This window comes from Podarcis raffonei, chromosome 1, assembly GCF_027172205.1.
Source record: "Podarcis raffonei isolate rPodRaf1 chromosome 1, rPodRaf1.pri, whole genome shotgun sequence".
Lineage (NCBI taxonomy): Eukaryota > Metazoa > Chordata > Lepidosauria > Squamata > Lacertidae > Podarcis > Podarcis raffonei.
In genome coordinates, this window is record NC_070602.1 from 63754577 (window position 1) to 63776305 (window position 21729).

General features: G+C 40.0%; 1 protein-coding gene across 5 annotated transcripts in view; it reads right to left on the reverse strand.

Moving 5' to 3' along the window:
- MPPED2 (metallophosphoesterase domain containing 2) overlaps window positions 1-21729 on the reverse strand; it is a 122589-nt gene that overhangs the window by 38742 nt on the left and 62118 nt on the right. For all 5 annotated transcript variants that reach the window (XM_053389810.1, XM_053389843.1, XM_053389828.1 and 2 more), the window contains one exon: window positions 14875-15100. In XM_053389810.1, the coding sequence (XP_053245785.1) occupies window positions 14875-15100 (226 nt within the window). The remainder of the gene's footprint in view (window positions 1-14874; window positions 15101-21729) is intronic.

Here is a 21729-nt window from a genome sequence, read left to right on the forward strand (position 1 = left end):
ACTGGACCTAATGGTCAGGGTCCCTTTATAGTTTTAATTTTATCAATGTTTAATTGTTTCTTAATTATTGCGTTTCTCATATTTATCTGTGAGCTGCTTTGAGTTCTGTCAGGGGAAAAGGTGGGGAATAATAATACTGAACTTACATGTTCTGTGTTGCCAAATTAATAATAGTCAGGATCACCCAATCATCCTGTGTTTGGTTGGGGGGGGGTTTGCATTGAATATCCATATAGGATAAGTATCTCACATCTTATGCAGGGGTTATGTTCCAGGGATGGGCATATCTGCAAAAACCCATATACTCAAACCATCCCTTTGGAACTGCTGTCAAGGTGAGCAATCTTACCTGCTGGAACCATTGCACTGAATAGGTCTTACCCGGCTCCTCAAGCAAGTCAGAAAGGATTGAAGCTCTCTGCCTTGCTTGCCGGGCTTTGGCAGACTCACACACAGGCTCTAGTGAGATCTCATGCAACTGTCTGAGTTCCCACGAGATCTTGTGTGATCCTCCCAGAGTCTGGTAAGCAAGGAAGCTTAAAAGCTATTCCCAAGTAGGAAAAACCCTATACCAAAAGTGCTTTTAAGCTCTTTGGCTTCTGTGCATTTAATTTATGTGATTTCAATCAGCCAGCCTTCAAACGCATGAAGTTGAAAATCACACATGCTAAAAGCATGTCAGTTGTGAGTTACCTGTATTACATTTTTTGTCACAAAGCCTTTTTCACTTTTATATCTCTAGATCACAGGAATCATTAAGGCCACTCCTGTCTAAAGAAACAAAGGCAAGACTATTGCATGCTCTCTCTTGATTCTTCTGCATACATAATTGTCACAATGAATAGGATATATGCATAAAATATTGCTATGTTATCAGTTCTGTTTCTGTGGAGTTAAATTCTTCGGAAGAAGGCTGATCTGCTGGTGTTAATCACTGTAAGCATACTAGCAATATTTTCTAAGAAATAATTTCTACCGCTATGGATGGTATTCAGTGCTAGTCCTACGCAGAGGAGACCCACTGATAATGTATACGACTTACTTTATTCATTTAAAAGAGTCTGCCCTGTGGGCAGGATTCAACTAATGAGTCCTGTCTGCTAAAGCCCACACAAGGACTTCTGCTTGAGCTATGGGGCTTCTCATCCTTCTCTGGCCCACCCTCCTTACACCTCCTGAATTTAGCTTGGGTGAGTCAGGAGAACCTGAAAAAACAACAAACCAGCATGCAGAGGGAGAGGGTGGATCATTCCATCTGGGAAGCCGAAACGCTTGCACTGACAGAGCAATCAGAAAAGCACAACATTGAATCCTCCCTATATTCTTCCATGGCAAATTTTATTTTTCTGAAAATGTGGTGTTTCATAAAATTGCTTTGTAGCAACATAAATAGGTGCACTAACAGTTAAGTTGGGTTCTTTCAAAGTTGTAATTAACTTCTGAAAAGGCTTTATTTTATAATATAACATATGTATAAATTCTCACTGGTTAGTGGATGGAGAAAGGAGAATTCAAACCAAGTTATACATAATTCATGTATGATAAATATTAAATTTCACTAGACTCTGTTATTGGCATTATTTTTTGTTTTGTTTTGCTAATTATGTAGTGCTCTAGTAAGGTACAAAGAAATTATTTCATATATGGTAACTGCTGCCAGGATGTTACCGGCAGGGAAATAGAGATTATCAACAATATAATCAATCTATTAAAGAACAGAGAGATGAAACATGGGACTTTGCCTATGTAGCAGAACTGACTCATTAGCTTAGATTTAAAGAAAAAAGATAGCAAGATAAATGTGTAATAATACACTGAAGCCCTTTTATTGAATACGGAAAGAAAAATGTTTTTTTAATCACATCTAAATAATGGCTTTGCACTGTTTTGAATGCATTCAACTTCAACATTTTCTTTATTATATATACTATTTTGTTTGACTCACTTCAAATGGCTGCCTCCAAGAGAAGAGCTACACCTTTTTCTGGCAAGGAGAGCATCCTGAAGAATTATGTATTCCTATTGTAGGCTTCGCAGTGCGGAACTCCCTTCTGTCTGCAACAGAACACCTCTCAACCACCACCTGACAGCAGGCCAGTTGTCAACACTGTCTGCAACCTGTTATTTATTTTGCATTTATATTTTCATCAGCAAACTTGCAAACCTTCCTACTCACCCCTGACTTTTTATCGTTTACAAACAAGTGAAAAACCACAGGGGCACCACCAGAGGCAAAAACTAGGGCTTGAAGTTACTCCATGCTAAATTAATTTTCATTCCAAAATGATGATCAGTTTATATGTTTTGGGATTGTCAGTCTGTGCTTTGCAAATTTAAAAGGAAGGGAAAACAGTGTGAAATGTCATGACTGTTTGCTATTTGCTTCAGCCATATTTCTGTTCAACTGGCACCTGCTAAAAAAAAATAATGCATTTCCTGATTGCTGCAGGCATTTCCAAGCTCCACTACTCCTTAGTCATCAGTAATGAGCATATGTGATATAAGTGACCACACATGATTTGTGAAAGTGACAAGTGTGACACCAACTGTGTGGGAGTCTTAACAGAAGAATGAGATTAATGGCATAAGTTACTGTAACACAGAAGCACAATTCTGAAACCAGATGCAGTCCTCCTAGGCCAGGGGTCAGCAAACTTTTTCAGCAAGGGGCCAGTCCACTGTCCCTCAGACATTGTCAGGGGCCAGACTATATTTTGAAAAGAAGAAGAAGAACGAATTCCTATCCCCCACAAATAACCCAGAGATGCATTTTAAATAAAAGCACACATTCTACTCATGTAAAAACACACTGATTCCCGGACAGTCCGTGGGCCAGATTTAGAAGGTGATTGGGCCAGATCCGGCCCCCAGGCCTTAGTTTGCCTAACCTTGTCCAAGCTCTTCATTTCAGTTATTAAAACTGCAATCCTATAAGCACTTACCTGCAGTAAGTGCCACTGAACTTAAAAGTACTTACTTCTGAGTAGACACATGTACAGGCTTTCACTGTAAAACTGTTCTTCCTGATAACAAGGTTCACCAGGATGAAAAGCCAACTGTTTTTGTTTTGCCAAATATGACTATGGTATAAGACTGGGTGGGAGTCTTATGTTAGGCATCAATAAACTGGAAATGGCAATGAACAGGTAATACAAAGAATAGCTAAAGGCAGCTGGGGAGGGAGTATGATGGGAACGAAAGGCTACCATCTCTGAACAACAAACAAGGGAGACAGGAGCTTCCGTGTCTTAACTGGTAGCTATTGTGTAATGGGTCCTTTTCCCGTTGGTGGCTTCTCAGAGAAGGCAGACAGTATCCACTTTATCAATGGCTATTTTTGGTTGCAGGACATTTGGGTTAGATAAAAATTTGAGGAGAATGGAATTCAGGGAAGCACGATAATTAAAAGCTTGGTAATCGCAACAGAAACGTCAATACAGATTACCAGAAGGGTAGCAATTTAGTCCACTGCAGCAGCAAGAGAGAGAGAGAGAGAGAGAGAGAGAGAGAGAGAGAGAGAGAGAGAGAGATTTGTGGCATTTTATGATTTGTGGCAAATTTATTATAGCAGAAGCTTTTGTGGGCTAAACTTCATCAAATGCATACTGGTATATTATACACATGGGTCGGGAGGTGGGGGAGTTCTAAACAGTGAAATGAGAGAGAAATGAAACGCAGAAAAGTACTAACAGTGATAATGAAGTAATGGATTGCTGCCAGTTTCTTGTATTTTACAGGGAGGAGGTACACACAAAGAAAATAAGAGCGATCCCTCAAAGCAGGTCTGACTCACACCTTGAGAAACAGAACGTTATTCTCATTAAGAAGGGATGCTTGAATTTGGCATGAAATATAATTAACTTCCTAATCACAGTTGGCTTTATTTTGCTCATTCCAAATGGAGAGCGTTCAGTACATAAAATGAGCTAATGCGGTGATTACTGACGAATGCAGCAGGCCTTGCAACTCTGCAAGCACCGGCATTTTAAATGTATGTATTAGGATGCCAACCTCAAAATCAGTATGAAAATCAGGGCTGGTTTCATTTGTCTTTTGTTTTAGACAGTGGTGCAGCTACAGTCTTGTGCTTTTCTCTATAAAAGTGACAAATCAAAATACACTTGCCAAGTGTCAAATCCTAAAACCCAAAAAAAGTTTGGGACTTTTAAGTAAAAAATACAAAGCAAATACTTTTTGTATTTTCATGCTTTTTACAACCAGAAGCATTGCCAAAAACCAGAATACACCTGTACCAATAGATCCCAAACTCTACCAGTCCCCAACCATGGAACACTTGAAAAATGTTAAGGATCCTGGCGAACGTGATTTTTTCCTGTCTGTGGTATAATGTGCTGACCTCGGTGCTGTATTATTTTTAAGTGCATTTTCAAAATGTATCTTTATTTCTTATATATTGCTTTTATGGTATCACAATATAAATTCCATAGTATTCAAATCTGGGTACAGTAAAATACAATAAAAGTAATAAAAAGGCAATAAAAGGCAGAGTGAGTATTTAATGCAATGGATGTCTTCCATCTCCAACAACAAATCCACAGACACACCATAAACTGCCTGAATGTAGCTCATAGGACCAGTGGTGTGTCTAAAAATATTTGCTTGCAATAAAATAATGCAGTATTCCGTCCTCCCCTGCCCAGTATATGTTGGTTATGCATAACACACACACAATTTCTTCCCCAATAATTGGTACTAGGAATGGATTTTGCTTGTGGATACATTCCCATGCATCATAGTAATAACTTTGCAGGACAGAGCCAAAAGAAAGACGCAGACGCAACACTTTTGAAATTAAACCATCCACAGTTTTAGTTTGGACTTTACAGGACTTTAAAAGATAGATAAAGGTAAAGGGACCCCTGACCATTAGGTCCAGTCGTGGACGACTCTGGGGTTGCGGCGCTCATCTTGCTTTACTGGCTGAGGGAGCCGGCGTACAGCTTCTGGGTCATGTGGCCAGCATGACTAAGCCGCTTCTGGCGAACCAGAGCAGCGCACGGAAACGCCATTTACCTTCCCACCGGAGCGGTACCCATTTACCTACTTGCACTTCGTGCTTTCGTACTGCTAGGTTGGCAGGAGCAGGGACAGAGCAACGGGAGCTCACCCCGTCACGGGGATTTGAACTGCCGACCTTCTGATCGGCAAGTCCTAGGCTCTGTGGTTTAACCCACAGCGCCACCCACGTCCCTATAAAAGGTAGGTAGCTGCAGTTTATAGGATAAAGAGCAGTAACAGTTAAATAGCCAACACATTCCACCCAAATAGCTGTCTAAATACAGTGGAACCTCAGTAGTCGAACGTTTCGGCTTTCGAACACTGAAAACCTAGAAGTGAATGCTTCCGTTTCTGAACGTGCCTTGGAAGTCGAATGGCTTCTGAGGTGCATTTCTCCATTTTTTCAATGGATTTTGCCGACCAGCAATTGCGCCTCGGTTGTTGAACGGTCTTCCGGAACAGATTATGTTCAACAAGCGAGGTTCCACTGTATATTAAAACCACGACAAAAAATGTGATTTTTAGAGAGAACATAGATCATACACCTACCAGTCTATCCTCAACCACCTGTTTTGCAGGGACATGCATACTGACACTAGTGCACAGCAATGCACAGCAGCCCACATCTATTCAGCAGGTACATGCAGAATAAAAGAAATAGGGCCATACCCCACCAAAAAGGGAAGAAGAGGGATAAACAATTCAAAACCAGAGAAAACCAAGTTTATTGGGGTTTCTGTTGTAAGAATCCAACCTTTTCTTCAGATATATTTTTCTTATATAAGTCAATATTTATGCTAGTACTGTTCGCAACAATTTTAAAAATATTGTCTCAAGTCATCTTGTGATGGCCATCTCAAGCAGATATTCCAATGCTTTTATTTTTTCTCTCTCTGCTGGTAGAGCCCCAACCAAACACATAGTTCTCTAACAAAAAAAGTCAGCACACAGAGTACCATACTTACTGACAATCACCTCAATGTGGCAGTTTGCACCAGGCATACAATGCTGCTATTTGCACGGGCTTCAACACACACACCATTATTGCCAATACAAGAAGAAAATGCAGACACGCATTTCTTTGCACACATGGATCTCTCTTTGAACCTTCAACTGAAATGGAGCAATGCATGTGCTCAGGAAGTCCATGTGTACACTAGAGAGCACAAATAACTCTGGATCAAGGTGAATTACCTTTTTTTAAAAGACATCTTTATAATTTCTATTTTCTTTTCATTTTCAAATAAACAGAAGGACTGTTGAATTTCAAGTCAACTGATCTCAGCAAGATTTAAAAGGAGTCAGTGACATTCCCAGAGAGGAAAAAAACGTCAACAAACCCTAGTAATTTTAGACCTGAGGGAATAACATTCTTCAATTTTATAATGAGACGGCTGAAGGACAAATGCCAAGAAAAATGAAATAAGAGCCTGTGCCTTTAAAACATAACTATGTTATGTTATGTAGTGTATGTGTATTTGTTTAACACTGAGACACAAGACCTTATTCTTCCCAATATTTTCCCCCCTAAACTGCTGATTTCTACTAAAGAATGCCAGAGTTCCTGACAGAGTTGCACAGAACCAACATTATTTTCTTCCCCCAGTACTAACTGGCATGTAAAACTTTATTGCTGAACATGGTGGTTTCTGTTCCTTTTTTAAAAGGCCTCAGTTAATTACCAAATAAGACTATGAAAATAAAAGAAATGAGACCCATTCTCTCCATCACTGTATCTGAAGCCTATCATGTGAGTTGCCAATTGGTTTTTCTAATTCTACCAACTCAATATCTGCTGTTAATTTGCTTGCTATTTCAAGAACATGAAGACTGTCAGCAAAATCCATGATGCATTACACAACTTATAATTGGAAAAAAAATCTGATGGTTTACTGACAGTGTAAAGGGAAAGTATAAAAAGCAATGGAAAGCAGTAACAACTTCATGGCTATTTGTACTAAAATATAATTGTAAATGCAGTAGAAAAAAACAGAACCTCCATCTCAGCTCCTAGGGCAAGAAACAGTATGCAGAATTATGACAAATGACTGAATGAAATCAACTATTTTAGACCACGTTACAAAGCAGGGATGGAGAACTTGTAGCCCTTCAGTTGTTTCTGATATATGGGTAAGATATGTGCGTTAGAGGGAGAGAGCACATGCACAAAGTGTGAGTGATTTAATGGATTGTTACAAGATCAGCATACTTCCACTAGATAGATAGATAGATAGATAGATAGATAGATAGATATAGATAGATAACGGTAAAGGACCGCTGACAGTTAAGTCCAGTCGTGAACGACTCTGGGGTTGAGGCGCTCATCTTGCTTTACTGGCTGAGGGAGCTGCCATTTGTCCGTAGACAGTTTTTCCGAAACCAGAGCAGCGCACAGAAACACCATTTACCTTCCCGTGGAGCGGTACCTATTAATCAACTTGCACTTTGACGTGCTTTTGAACTGCTAGGTTCACAGGAGCTGAGACTGAGCAACGGGCGTTCACCCCGTCCCAGGGATTCGAACTGCCAACCTTCTGATCGGCAAGCCCAAGGTTCAGTGGTTTAGACCGCAGTGCCACCCACATCCCTAGATAGATAGATAGATAGATAGATAGATAGATAGATATAGATAGATGATATAAAACCCTCATAGCAAAGAGTGCTTGCATTATCAAGAGCCATAGAACAGTAAAATGTACACCAGAGGGATCCAACAAGGCCCCAAGGTACCATGTTTGGTGTGCCAAAGCAGCGCATTGCATGTACTTTATGTGAAGAGTCTTGAATCCGCCCCAAGCTGCACCTGAAGACAGCACAAAAGCTTCTGCTGGTTCAAAATGTGGATTTTGTTCAGAGCCAAAAGGTAAGATTGTATTTCACTAATCACTACTGAGCTACAATGGATACTATTGACTCAGCTACACTGGTTACCAATTTCTTTCCACGCTCAAGTCAACATGTCCTGGGACCAGACTATATCTCAAGAATTTCCCCTCCGCATACAAGAAGGCTGTTTTCCTTCTGGGGGCCCTCAGGTCATTCAGCTAGGGCCTTTTCAGATGAGATGCCTAAGATTTTGAATAATCTCCCATGAGGTTTTCCTGCATTGCAGCTTGCTTTTAGGTGGCGCTGATCTGAAACATTTGTCTGACCACATTTCAGTCACTGGGGTAGGGTATGCAATATAAAGTACCCCTGAAGAAGGTGGGAGAATTTCATTTGGGGGGGGTCCAGTTTTAAAAACTAAGAATTTGATGACACCGCAGTTTCCTTCATGCATTACATGCTTGAGGGAAGACCACACATTGAATATGGACATTGGAAGAAGAGTCATGCACGTTAAATTTTGGTGTGCTAAATCTCTTGTATCCTATTGCTGATACTTGTTTTATTCTTTGATTCTTTTCTGCTGGGTTTGGATTGAGTGTTGAATTGACTGTGATTTGTTGTGTTTATATGCCAATGAAGTAGTATTTCACTTTGGGGAGATTAAATACTCTTATAGTTCCTTCTGCCCACCCTTGCCTGTCTTTGAGACGTGTCCAGCACAGTTAGTGAGCCCTTCTGCCACATTAGGCAGCCCAACTAAACACTGACAGAGGTTCTAGTATCACTTCTCACTACAAAACCCCTTAGCACTTCACAGTGGAGATGAGCAGCTTAAAATCACATGTAGTCTATCATAAAGCGATGTTTATGTCTGGGCCAAGTTTACACTAATAATGTATGTGCATTTATGGACATAATCACATTAAATTATCACCTCTTGATTCTATAACTGTATTCTTTCTGGTGCCAGGGGGAAAAAAATATTAATTTGCCCAGTCATTTTAAATTATGGTACTTTCAAAGGGACCCTGAGGGTCATCTAGTCCAAACTATGTTGGCTTGTGTTGCAATATTCTGTAATTTAATAAGTTTCTGTGTACCACTCTGAAATCCATTTTTGGATGAAGGGTGGTTTATAAATTTTAAAAATAAAAAATTAAACATAATTTAAAGAGGGCAGGGAAAAATCAGGCCATGTATCAATTCTATAGAGATTCTTACTTTTTGTCAGGGGCTATATTTTCATTTTCAGAAATGAAACTCTGCATCTAATGGCTTTAAATACTACCAGGCCCATCAGACAAAGCTCAATTTTTCTACACACTAGAGACTATAAATATGCACTGCTGCTCACTCCAATTGCAAATGCACATGAATGCTCCTGTGTTTTGTAAGTTATTTTCCACATACACATTCTATTAAATTGTAAGTTAGGAGGCACTACTTGAATTCTCTTAGGTCTGTAAAAAGCTTTCAGATGTACCGTGAGAAATCACCTGTAATGAATACAGACTGATATTTCTTTGCTATAGCTGCACTGAGTTGGCAATTTACATTTTCTAAATATATGGGTTATATTCAGTTTTCCCAATTTGATGGCAATTACTCTTTAGAAACCTCTTGACAGGCTAAAAACTCTAAGAGCTGCAGCTGTTATTCGTGGTTTGATCCCTCTCATGAAATGAAAACCACTAACTATACCAGTGAGTGAGGACCCCTCCCCCAAATTCCAAATGAACTTGTCAGCATGTCTCATTTTAGGGCCCAATAATCTTTTCAGCCACTGCAGCTGCACCACCTCCTCCTCAATAAGATTCAAGATATCCATAAATAGGTGCAACATAGGTGCACATAAAAAATAAAACTTTAGAAAAAAGATCTGTCATAAACTCTCACACTCAGCATCAGGTTTTGTCTGATCCAGTATGAAATCTGTGCATGTGTATAATATCGTAAGTCTGTTCAATAAGAAACTTTCCTGCAGAATGCCATACATATGCACATCCATCCATATACAATTTTATTTATTTTTAATACTTCTAAGCTTCCTTTCATCCTGGTGATTTCCACAATCAAGCAAGACGCTTAACCAGTATTTCTCAACATGTTAAACCCATGCCCCCTTTTAGCTAACATAAAAATGCCTCTTTCAAACCTAGCTCCCCTAATTATTTCATTTGAATTTCTAAATGTATTTTAATTGTGTGACTTAATTTTTTATTTACATTGCACACATTTTTGGACACGCACAAGATCTTCAGATGCTTGAGAAACACTGCTGTTAACAATAATACTGGCAAGTCACAACTTACAAAACTAAAAAGTTAGACAGGCAATAAAGCCAGTTTAAAATGCTTGGGCAAATAAAAATATTTTGACCTGGCACCAAAAAGACTGGCCTGTCAGCACCAGTCAAACGTCCAGGGGAGGATATCACCAACTGATGGTACTCAAGAGAAGGGCCTCATCCGAAAATCCTAATACATGAGCACACTGTTATGGGAGGAGCCATTCTTCATTTTATTTGGTTCCAAGTCATTTAGGTCTTTAAAGGTAAACACTAGTACCCTGATTGTAGAAGGGGTTTAACTGAGCTGAGAGGATGCCCTAGAGAACAGGCTGGATTAAACTTCTTCTGGGTACACAAGTTGTTCATAAAAACAGGTGAATCATGGCCTTTAAGTTTGGTACAATTTCTTCTTTTTTAAAAAAATAATAATAATTCATGGTCAAGAATTTAATTCTGACAAACAAAGTTGGGGATCAGTAGTTAGCAATAAGCAGTTGCCTCGTTTCTATTTTTTCTTTTCTTTTTTTGCTGTTTTATTTTAATGGATTTTGTATTGTTTAATATGTTGGTGTTCGGTGAAATACTTTTTAATATAAAATTAATACATAAAATGTTAAGCCATGTAACCATGTGGTGAGACTATTTTCAGTGGGGGGGGGGTGCATCTGGGAAGAGATAAAGCTCTCCTTCCTTCCCCACCTTGTGATCCTGTTTCCATCTGAACAATACGTATACTCCCACCCAGCTGTTTCAGAGCTAAAAACTGACATCAAGATGTGTTACATGCCTCCAAACGGAAGGTGAATTGTTAGTTGGAGGGGAGTTCAAAGACATTACATTTTCAGTGTGTCAAGGCAGACAATGAATCCCAGGGTTTTCAACATCTTGGTGAATCGCCAAACATCACAATTTGGTGATAAACCGTGATGTTTGGCTGATGATAAACGGTGATGTTGTAAAAAGCTGCATTGGCCCCAGCTAGCGAGGTGCTGGGTGAAACTGCCACAGCTTTCACGATGGGAGCTACGGCTCTTTCAGCTCGGTGCCTTGCGGGCTGTAACCAATACAGCTGGCCCCAGCCTGCTGCTCAGCTGGTGGGCGGAAAGGCTCCTCCCCCCCAGCTGAGTGAGCCCCAAGTTCCCTGCCACTTGCACGCAACCAGCAAGAACCTTGGGGTTCCTTGGCCAGGCTGCCTCCACCTTCGCTGGCATGGGGAGCAGGCGAACTGCCTTGCCTGCTTGCCCCCCACTCTTCAAAGATAGACCAGGCGGCAGCAGCCAAGCACACTGAGCCTGTCAGGTTCCGTGCGATAAGACTGCCTTAGCCTGTGCAGGTGTGCTGCCTCTTTCGTCCGTGGGTCTTTCACCCCAGGAGAAGATGTGGCCCACCCTTCCGGGCAAAGTCCACAAGACACGGGGTGCAAAGCCACCCTATCCGCGCCTTGAGAAGAGGGGCTGCTGGCAAGCGCTGGGCCTGCCAGCAGCGTCAAAGAGCCCCTACACCACCTGGCTGCCTTCCATCAGGAGGGTGGGCTCCATCTTTCTGGGATGAAAGGCACAGCACACCCTCTTAGACAAAGTTAGCCAGGCGGTAGACAAGCAAGGCTGCAGCCCCGATCGTGCTCCTACTCTCATGTAAGCGGGGTCAGGGTCGGGCTCTCTTAGCAGGGGAGGGGGAGCACTTTAATGGAGCCCCCATCCCGCCACTGGCTCCTGCGAGCCGATGGCAGGTCTGGGGCTCCGTAAAACTGCTTTGCTGAGGGAAGGGCAGCAGCACGCTCCTCAGCCAAGCCATTTTAAGCAGCAAGGGGGGAACAAGCTGTATTGGCTTGTTTCTCCTTCTGACAGGGCAGAGTGCAATGGCAGTTTCACCAGAGGTATATCACTGGTGAAACTGCTGCTCCCAGCTGGTTTGTTTCTTCCTCAGTGCGCTGGGTGCTGGAGGCAGAGGGACTCAAGAGATTTGACGGTTTCACCAGCGATATATCGCTAAGTGAAGCTGTCATCACGGTCTCTTCCCCGCCATACTGTTCCTGGGCAATAGATTGATATACCACCCAGTGCTATTCTGCATCTCATGTTATTGTTTCCCTTTTCGGCTTGAGCCATAGAGAGATGGTTTGGATGTTAAATCTGGATTTCATTTTTGCCCTTGTTGTTTAGTCGTGTCCGACTCTTCGTGACCCCATGGACCAGAGCACGCCAGGCACTCATTTTTGCCCTAGAACTGACCTAAAAGAATTGAAAGCTGCCGTGAGAGTCTCAGCGTGAAGCATTTCCCAAACATGCTCACCAGTCTCCTTAACCTATAGGACTTGATGAATTAAAAATCACTTCTCAATTTCCCTACCACCAGTTGCTCTGAACATAAATTTACTGCAATTCATAATAGTTTTACACAAATTTCCTGGAAGTTCAACCCAAATTAAGAGCATGGAAGGGAAACCGTCATCCTGTGAGAGAAAACAGAGTCCACAGAGAAAATAGTAAGGCTCAACTGGTGTTACTAAATATATGTATCTGCTTCCTTTTACTGTTTGTGTACACATGAAATTGTGTCCCCACTTCTGGTCTAGCTCCATCTACTACCGTAATGCAGTGATGAGCAACTTTCCAGCAAGTCAATACAGCCCCAAAATCACAAAACGGTTGCTTTCTGCAGTGCAATCCCTGCCATTTAGAGGTTCTGCTCTAGGTAATCCAAATATGAATGGGTAGAATCCATTATGAGACAGAGTTAAGAGTTCAACTGCTTCTGCTGAAAGAAGGTGGTCATTCTGAGGCCATTTTCAATGCTCACAGTCTCTGGTTAGGAAACATATTTCGCAATTTTCTGTCACTTAAGATTTTATAACTTTAAGATGTTACTTTCATGCATGCAGAATATAAAAGCTTCCGAATACAGGTTTTTAAAAAGTAGGTTCCAAGTCTCAGAAAGCAGTAAGCATTCTGTTTACAAATTATTTTCTTTTATAAAGGAGAAACGTAATATTCAAACAGGTTGCCATCAAATTTTTCACTTTGTTCACTGCTCCAAACAGGAATTATGTAAGGGAATGTGAAACTCCATACTTGCATTTTAAAACAAATCCCACCTAAATTTAGGTAGGTGCTCTCTCTCTCTCTCTCTCTCTCTCTCTCTCTCTCTCTCTCTCTCTCCATACACACACACACACACACACACACACACACACACACACACAGTGGTATCTCGGTTTAAGAACAGCCCTGTTTACAAACTATTTGGTTTATGAACTCCACAAAACTGGAAGTAGTGTCCCGGTTTGCAAACTTTACCTCGGTCTAAAAACGGAATCTGAACGGTGGAAGGGCACTGGCAGCGGGATGCCTCATTAGGGAAAGCACGCCTCAGTTTAAGAATGGTTTCGGTTTAAGAATGGGCTTCCGGAAAGGATTAAGTTCATAAACCGAGGTACCACTGTACGTTAGTAGTTGGCAACTAGTACACCCGTGGGTTGTATGGCCAGTGGATGACTTTTTTCTGGTCCATCACTAGATGATGGCCTCCTCATAGCCAGTTACAATGAAAGGTTCAGACAATCCATATGAGTGATGGGAGGAAGAAATATAAGAACTGTAGAAAACGAGCAAAGGCAACTTGTTTTATTCAAATGCTCCACACATAAGTACGTGAGAATACTAAGTTGATGAGTATACTTTCTGCAAGGAAGAGATGACATAGGGAATTGGCTCAGACACAGTACTTGGCCATGGAAACATGCTAATAGCAAGAAAAACAGTATATGGTATAAGTCATATCTGAGCCGCTGACAAATGCTAGTCTGGGTTTCTTGGTATACAATGGTGCCATTACCCACAGACAGCCCCACTCTGTCCTCTGCAGAGATCTGCACTGCGTCTTATGGCACCCCAACTTCCTACTCTCTGCTCTGCCCAAGGAAGAAAGCATTTGATTTCAGTTCACATTCAGTTAAATGAGGAAGACCTCAGTTATAATCAGCAGAGACATAGATGGTGGAACAAAGAACTCAAAAACACGCAGTATCTAATCAGCAAATTACCCACAAAAGTGTTGGGAGAACAAGCAGGCATACAATAGCCTTCAATATCAGTCTCTTTCAGAAAGCATCACACTAAACCAGGTGGCCTTGGGGTAGTTTTACAGAAACAATTTGCAGTGTTGGTATAAACAACAGTGCTCCTTTTCTAACATCATTTACTCAGTGTCAAACAAACGCAGTCTTTACTATAGTCACTAAAACAAGACTGTCCCAGTTTTTATAGTTGCTCATGTTTTGTCTGATTTTATTTTAGTTTTATATCCCACCATTAGCATGCTGGCCTTAAGCTGATTTACAATATTCAACCATTTTCTCCATAATACCAGTGTATTACTCTCTCCTCCAAATCTTGGACTATCAATCTAAAGATATATAAAACAAGAATTTTAGGATCCAAAGTCTGAAAATTGTCAGCTAAAAATACTAAAACCAAAACACAAAAATTTTGGTAACTTTCCCGTATCAAATACAAATTATTCTAGCATTTATCATGTAAATCTGGGGTTCTAATAATTTATAAAAAAACAAGAAAGCAAGCCAACAAGCAAATATTGAGAAGATCATAGGAACAACTATTGAAAACCATTTTCAACACTTTTACAGCAGAATCAACAGAATTTGTCAGTGTAGGAATTTTTGCATATTGCTGAACTAATCACATACACAAGCAAAGAAAGTTTAAACTGAGACTTACCAAGGAGCACCATATATTCGGAATCCTTTGACTGTTACTTCAGAGTCTTGCAAGTAAATACTGTTTGTCAGAAGTGACTGAACATTGTCAAAGTCCTCTGGTTTCAATTTGGACACAGAGGGAAAGCGGTAGTAATCCTGTTTAACAAGGTCTGCCATGAATTCTTTATCAAATGTCAGTTCATGATTCCCAGCAATCACTATTTTATATTCATATGGCAAATTTCCTGAAACAACAAAAAAGCATTTAATAAGCATACCTGTGCCCAGGTTTTGTATTTTTTTTTATGCGCAATTAAAGACACAATGGATATATTTGCATTCCTGTGAGAAACAAAAGCTATTACGGCTATTCTGTGCAATCATATATTATCACTTATGTAAAATATACCAAGAAAACGCATATGTATGTGTGTATAGATGCATGTATTCAAAGTCTAAGAAAATGATCCTCTAGATAACTTGATGTGCCTAATTTACTTAGGCTGCAATGCTATGCATAATTCTCTGGGAGTAGCCACTATTCATAGGACTGACTTCTGAGAAGACATGCATAAAATTCTTCATAGGATTAAGGAGTGGTAAAAGAGGGAATATCTTCCACTCTGTTGCATGTTTTCCCACTAGAGACTGTGGCCATGGCCATACAGAATGGCAAACAGGATGATGAATTAACATGGCCAGTGGGTGGATTGGTGTGTGTTCTATTCTTTTCACTCACTAGGGATCTAGTTGTATGTCCATTTCCACAAGACTGAAAGAAATATAAACATATTTCAGTCACATCTCTCTTGTGAACTTTATTAGAAACTATGAAACACATTTTACCTATATTATTATTTCTGTTTAAAGGGTCCTCCAACCCTCTTTGACCTGCTTTTCTGGAGAAGCCGTGGCCTCAGGGAGAAGAGGAATTGGCAGTGTTTGTCTCCTTGCCCCCTTCCTCCAGCACCAGAACAACTCTGGAACCAACCCACTGTATTTTCCTCATAATTCTTGATGGACGAACTTCATTCTGCCTATAATAATTCATGGGACTTAGCATGTTCTAAATGCTTAAGTGCTTTCATAATACTGCATGGGCCTGGAAGGAAGAGCTGACTTGACACTCTAGTTTCACAATTTCTTTTTCTGGTAAAGGAAACAGAAAATAAGTGTTTCTTCTTTATTAAAGAAGAAACAGTCAAACAACCAATATACTTCTTTCCAAAGCCAGCTCTTGTAAAAACTGGAGTGGGGGCTGGGGTTGAAGGAAGGCTTTGTTCATTGAGCCTCACTCCTTTTTCATGCCTCTAGCGCTAGTTGCAAGAACAAAGTGCAGGCAATCAAATTACAGAATATATGGATCACATTCATATCAACACCTCCTGAAACTGAAAGAGGTCAGAATAGGGTAAGTTCATTCTCTGATTCATTTACAAAATAAGCTGGTATGCAACCTTGTTGGCACTAATGTGCTTTTACAAGGCTGACTTTGTATTGACAAGGGGTTGCATTCACCAGGTAAAAAACTATTTTAACTACCTCTGCACACTGCATTTAAAACTGGTTTCTTAAGGTACAGTGTTGTTCTTGCACATTTTTAGTGACAATCAGTTTAGAGATCAATTAAAGATAGAGCTAACGGAAAGTAAATCGACTGTGGGTACAATACTAAGGAAGACATTTATCATATAAAATGTGAATATACATAGCTTTTGTTTTGATATATTTAAAAGCAAATTGTACTGAAAAATGAATGACATATAGAATCTGATAAAGAAAAGACCCACTAGAAAGCAGGATGATACACCCATGAGTTGCAAGACTCAGTCACAAAGTATGGCACTCCGGCAATGTTGCATCCTTTAGAATGATGACCCTGCGCTCTGCAGTTTCACCTCTGAACTTATGCATCTGTCTAAATGCCTGGCTCTTCCAGGAGTTTCCAATAAACTCTTAGGCAGAGAGAAACAAACCTGAGTGCCCCCTGAGCATAGGTAGAAGGTATTGGGGCCCTCTGCCACCTCCTAAGATTTGTTGTTAGAATCAAATAATTGTAGAGTTGGAAGGGACCCCAAGGGTCATCTAGTCCAACCCTCTACAATGCAGGAAACTCAACACAGAATCAAGTTTCGAGTTGATTTGAAACTAGCTGCACTGCTCCAACTTGTGCTTATACAGTGGTACCTCTGGATACGAACGGGATCCATTCCGGAGCCCCGTTCGCATCCTGAAGCGAATGCAACCCACGTCTGCTTGTGCACGGGTTTTTATATTATTTCATTTTATTGGGAAAGATGATCTCTAAACCTTGAGCTATTTCACCTTGTATGTGCCCCCCCATGCACATGGCAATAAGATTTATCTTAATATATTTGGAAGAAATGTTTTTTAACCTGCTTTTATAACCACTATGGCAACATAGTGGACATGTTATGAGGATCATTTCCCAGGGCAGTGTTTCCCAAAATTCATCCCACTCACATGGACCACTTGAGCATTACTGAGTGACTTTATCTAACACTTGATGATTGTTCTGTCTGCTGTAGCATAAGGTCCTGTGATAAATGCTGTATTCAAATTGTGTATTTGCACCATGGACCACATGAATGAAGCTCGTAGACCACTGGTGTTTAGGGACCTTTGCCCTAGAGTGATTTCCGGAAAGGTCACAGAGCACACCTAGTGCTGTTACATTCCCTGAGAATATGAGGCTTTTCAAAAGTTCACTCAAGCTTTTGAGCAAGTAGTTGACAACAAGTAAAAAAAGATATAAACAGTCCAGGCTCAAACTAAATCAGACAGCAATCATGGATAGAGTCCATACTTAAAAATGTATAACCCACCCCACCCCAATTATTTCTGTGAATATCTTTGAGACACCAAAAAAGGTGTTTTGTTATGTTTGTCAGGGACATGTTTTTGTTTTCAGTTATCGGGCACTCAATGTAATATTAAGCATTTTTTACAAAGTAACAAAAAATACATATATAATATTTTTGAGGATAGGGTTTTCTGAATAGCAAGTTCACCCCCCCTCCCAGTTCTTAGCTAAAGCATAATAGACTGCTCAGCCTGCTGTAATGCCAATGTTCAAACTATTGCTCAACAGAGTACCTCACTCAGATACCTGACTAAGCTGATTCATACATATGACAATATTGTCAAATTTCCTACTGGTGAACATCCTTGGCTCACGCTTTTGCATTTTCATAGAAGGAACCACTTCCTCCTTGGAAAAGCAGATAGTGAAAGGTATTAAAATGCAGGAAATTCAGCCACTATCATTGTCTGTAAACTAGGGCTAAGATTTCCAATAACCAAACAAAAATTAATTATTATTTGCAGGTGGAATAAAAAAGCAACAGAAGTGATTATGTTAATACAGGTAACTTTAAAAAAAAGAAGCAGCAGAAAAGCCTCTAGAAAAAAGATGAGCTCACAGGTTTCCATGAACCAATTGCCACAGATTCATTTCCATGAAAGAGTCAACCCTCCCTTTGTGCACATTGATATTACTCTCAACAACAGCTCCATATGTGCATTAGAGCAACTGCTAGGAATGGAACATTTAATCTCTTTAACCAAAGTACTATGACTTGTTCCTGCTGCTTTCTTCTCAAGATCTGTAGCTCTTAATATATTTTACGATGAACGCAGTCAACGATTCTAACATGTAACAAGATCCACCTCTCAAACTACCTTGCCAAATCAACAACTATATTAGCCAAACTGTCCAAATATAATTATCACCTTTCTTTCATAATCCGACAGAAGAATCTTTAGCAGCACAACAGGGATGAGATGCTAACTTTCTACACAGAGAGAGTGGTGCCAGACGACAAGCATTCCTCAAAACTAATAAGCAAATATTTGTGGGGGGGGGGAATCTCATAAGCACTACATTTTAATCACAAATTTTACCTTTCACAAAATAAAAATCCTTCAAAAGTGATATGTGAATTAGGCAGAGGCTGAAAGAACATTCAAGAAGCATATGGAAAATCCATCAAGGCAGACAGAAGAGCGAACAGCCAAACTGTTTTGGTTTTATGCAAGGAAAACACCAGGCTACAGCACAGGGAAAAGCAAAGGCCGAGACCTACCGAGTCCTGCGATAAATCTAAGGCTCACACATAAAAGCTCTCCTTTGTTGAAAATGTTGTTAGACACAACAAAACACAAATGTTACGTAAGAGCAAGCTCTGCCTCTGACCTTTCACTCTGTAACCGTCAGGCTTCATTAATTTTCACAAGGCCTGACAGCTCTAGCGTTAATACTCACGCTTGCTGATCGAGCCACACAGCAGGTTCAGACTGCTACCTTCTCCTCTGAAACTCATGCATTAGGGTTCCTTCCATGCTGGCAATGGAAAACCAAGTCTAAGAAACATTAAACACAAAAAACTACGTTACAATAATGCCAGGGTTGAGCCATAAACCCATCAAGCAGGGAGAGTAACGGGAGCCCCACCTAGTCTAAATCTCTGAGTGGGCAAGAGCACATATGGATCTCCATTAGAGTCCACAATACTGGGATACATTAAATAAGTGTATTCCCAAACCAACAAGAGTTGAAATCTATTGGTGATCCTCTGCTGGCAAAAGGCATCCTTTGGTGGAAAGGGGTGGGGGACACTTTTTCTGATTCCCTCTCGCTTGCACCCTCTTCCCCCTCATAACCTGCTCAGACACACTCCAGAACAATTGAGGGGGTGGGATATGGAGAGCTGCAGGATGCAAAGGAATAGCTGGAAATTATCTACCTCCCTGATGGATCCTTCTGTTACCACAGGGATGCCACCCTTCGCCATTCCCCAATTAGTGGCTTAAAACAGTATACAGTGGTACCTCGGTTTTTGAACGTAATCCGTTTCGGAAGACCGTTTGACCATTCGAAAACCGAGGTGCAAAGAGCAGTCTACAGAAAACTGAAAAAAAATAGCATGTACACGCAGCAGAAGCCATTTGACTTCCAAGGCGAGTTCAAAAATGGAAGCATTTACTTCCAGGTTTTCGGTGTTCGAAAACAGAAACATTAGGCTTCCGAGACGTTCGAAAACCGAAGTACCACTGTACATGCCTGTCTAATGGCAGGTTCCTTAGAAAACTTAGTATCCCCGACTGGAATAGGTGACTTTAAAGGGGGCTATTTATGTGGGGGCCAATTAAAAATTTCCACAGCAGTTAATGAAAATACTTGCTTCTACAAATTTATGTCTCAACCATAACATTATTCTAATGTAACTGTTTGTGATTGGTACCCTTTTTTAAATAAACTTCATTAAGCAAAAGGAGGGAGGGGGAAAGAAATGTTCCGTATAAGTTAAACATTATTTTGTTCCAACAATTATTTGGTTTCTGTTTATATCATGGTTCTTTAATAATATATAGCAGTTGCTAAGGCTGCAATCTTAAACACACTTGCTAAAGAGTAAGCCTTGGTGAATATAGTAGGATTTACTTCTGAGTAGACATGGATATGATTGCACTGTAGAATGGTTAATATGACTCTTCAATATATTCCAGCAACAAGTTCCCACTAGAATTTACCAACGAGGGCTCATTATTTCTTTGTCTTAAAATTATGGCCCAATTAAGCACTTATATCCCATTTTGGGGCTAGGACGGGGGCAGATCAGTGTACAGTTCAAAGCACTGTAGCCTTAGATACTTTCTGGAAACAAAAATAGTACTCCAGCAAGTATTTAGGATTGTATTGTCAGTCATTTTGTTTTTATTTAGATTTTGAATTTTATAATGTAAAACAAACAGAAAATACCGAAAAAAGCAATATCTCTTACATTACACTGCAGAATTTCATAAATCTAAATAAATGTGAAGATACAAAAAGGTCTTATCAGTGTATAGATTATCAAAACCATATATTATGATAGACTAGAGGGACAGGGTGGCTGCGTTCCAGTTTGTTCACGTAAAATAATAACACTAAAGCAGACAGCAAAACGAATTGTCTTAGTGTTTTTTCCTCTGGCTACCATTAATTTGTGTGATCTTTTTCCCAAATAAGCCAACTGCCACAGTTTACTATACCAATAGTCAAGTTTGCTTAAATAAAAAGTTTTGCTTCTTATGATGGCTTGAGCTGCCATAAGAAAGGGAGTGTTTAGTTCTTTATTTTTAACGTTTGTCTTTATTTTAAAAGAGATACAAAAACACTCCACACTGTGGAGAGGGTGAAGTAAGTTGGGTGGTAATAAGGGCAATTTCAGGAAAACCTTAAAGGAATATCATATTGTAGTCTCCAAAGTCACTTGTTTTTTGCTATCATTATCCATTATGATAAGAATTGTCTCTCAGCTGGCATGCATCATAATGTAAACAAAGGTTTGGAACCACCAGCCCCCAAGTTACAAGGGTTGGTATAGCAAAGCCCTTCTTAAACATGGATACTTAGATCAAAAGACACATGCATTTGTTTTTTCTGCTGAAAACTTTACTGTACTGCCTGAATTTCCACTGGTTATGTCTGGAACACAAACCTAAGATGTGGCAACGCCATCATTTTAATACCTGTTAATTTGTCCACTGTAGACAAATTAAGCTTGTAATTACTTATCATCTTACATACATTGCCATAGGTGGACTACATATAACCTACTTAAAATGCTCATTGCTTGAATGCCCAGGCATCTGAATTTATGTGATTTCAAAATGTGTGATAATGTTGAAAATTCTGCTTGGATTTTAGGGGCAGCACTGAAAAAACAGTCATCAATGTTTTGTATTGTTTAGCACCTCATATCTGAAAACATCAAAACAATCATGACTGAGATATGTGTATTTTTAAAATGTTTACTACAGCAAGATAAATACATCACAGATACATTCCTAGCCCAGCCTTTACACAAGA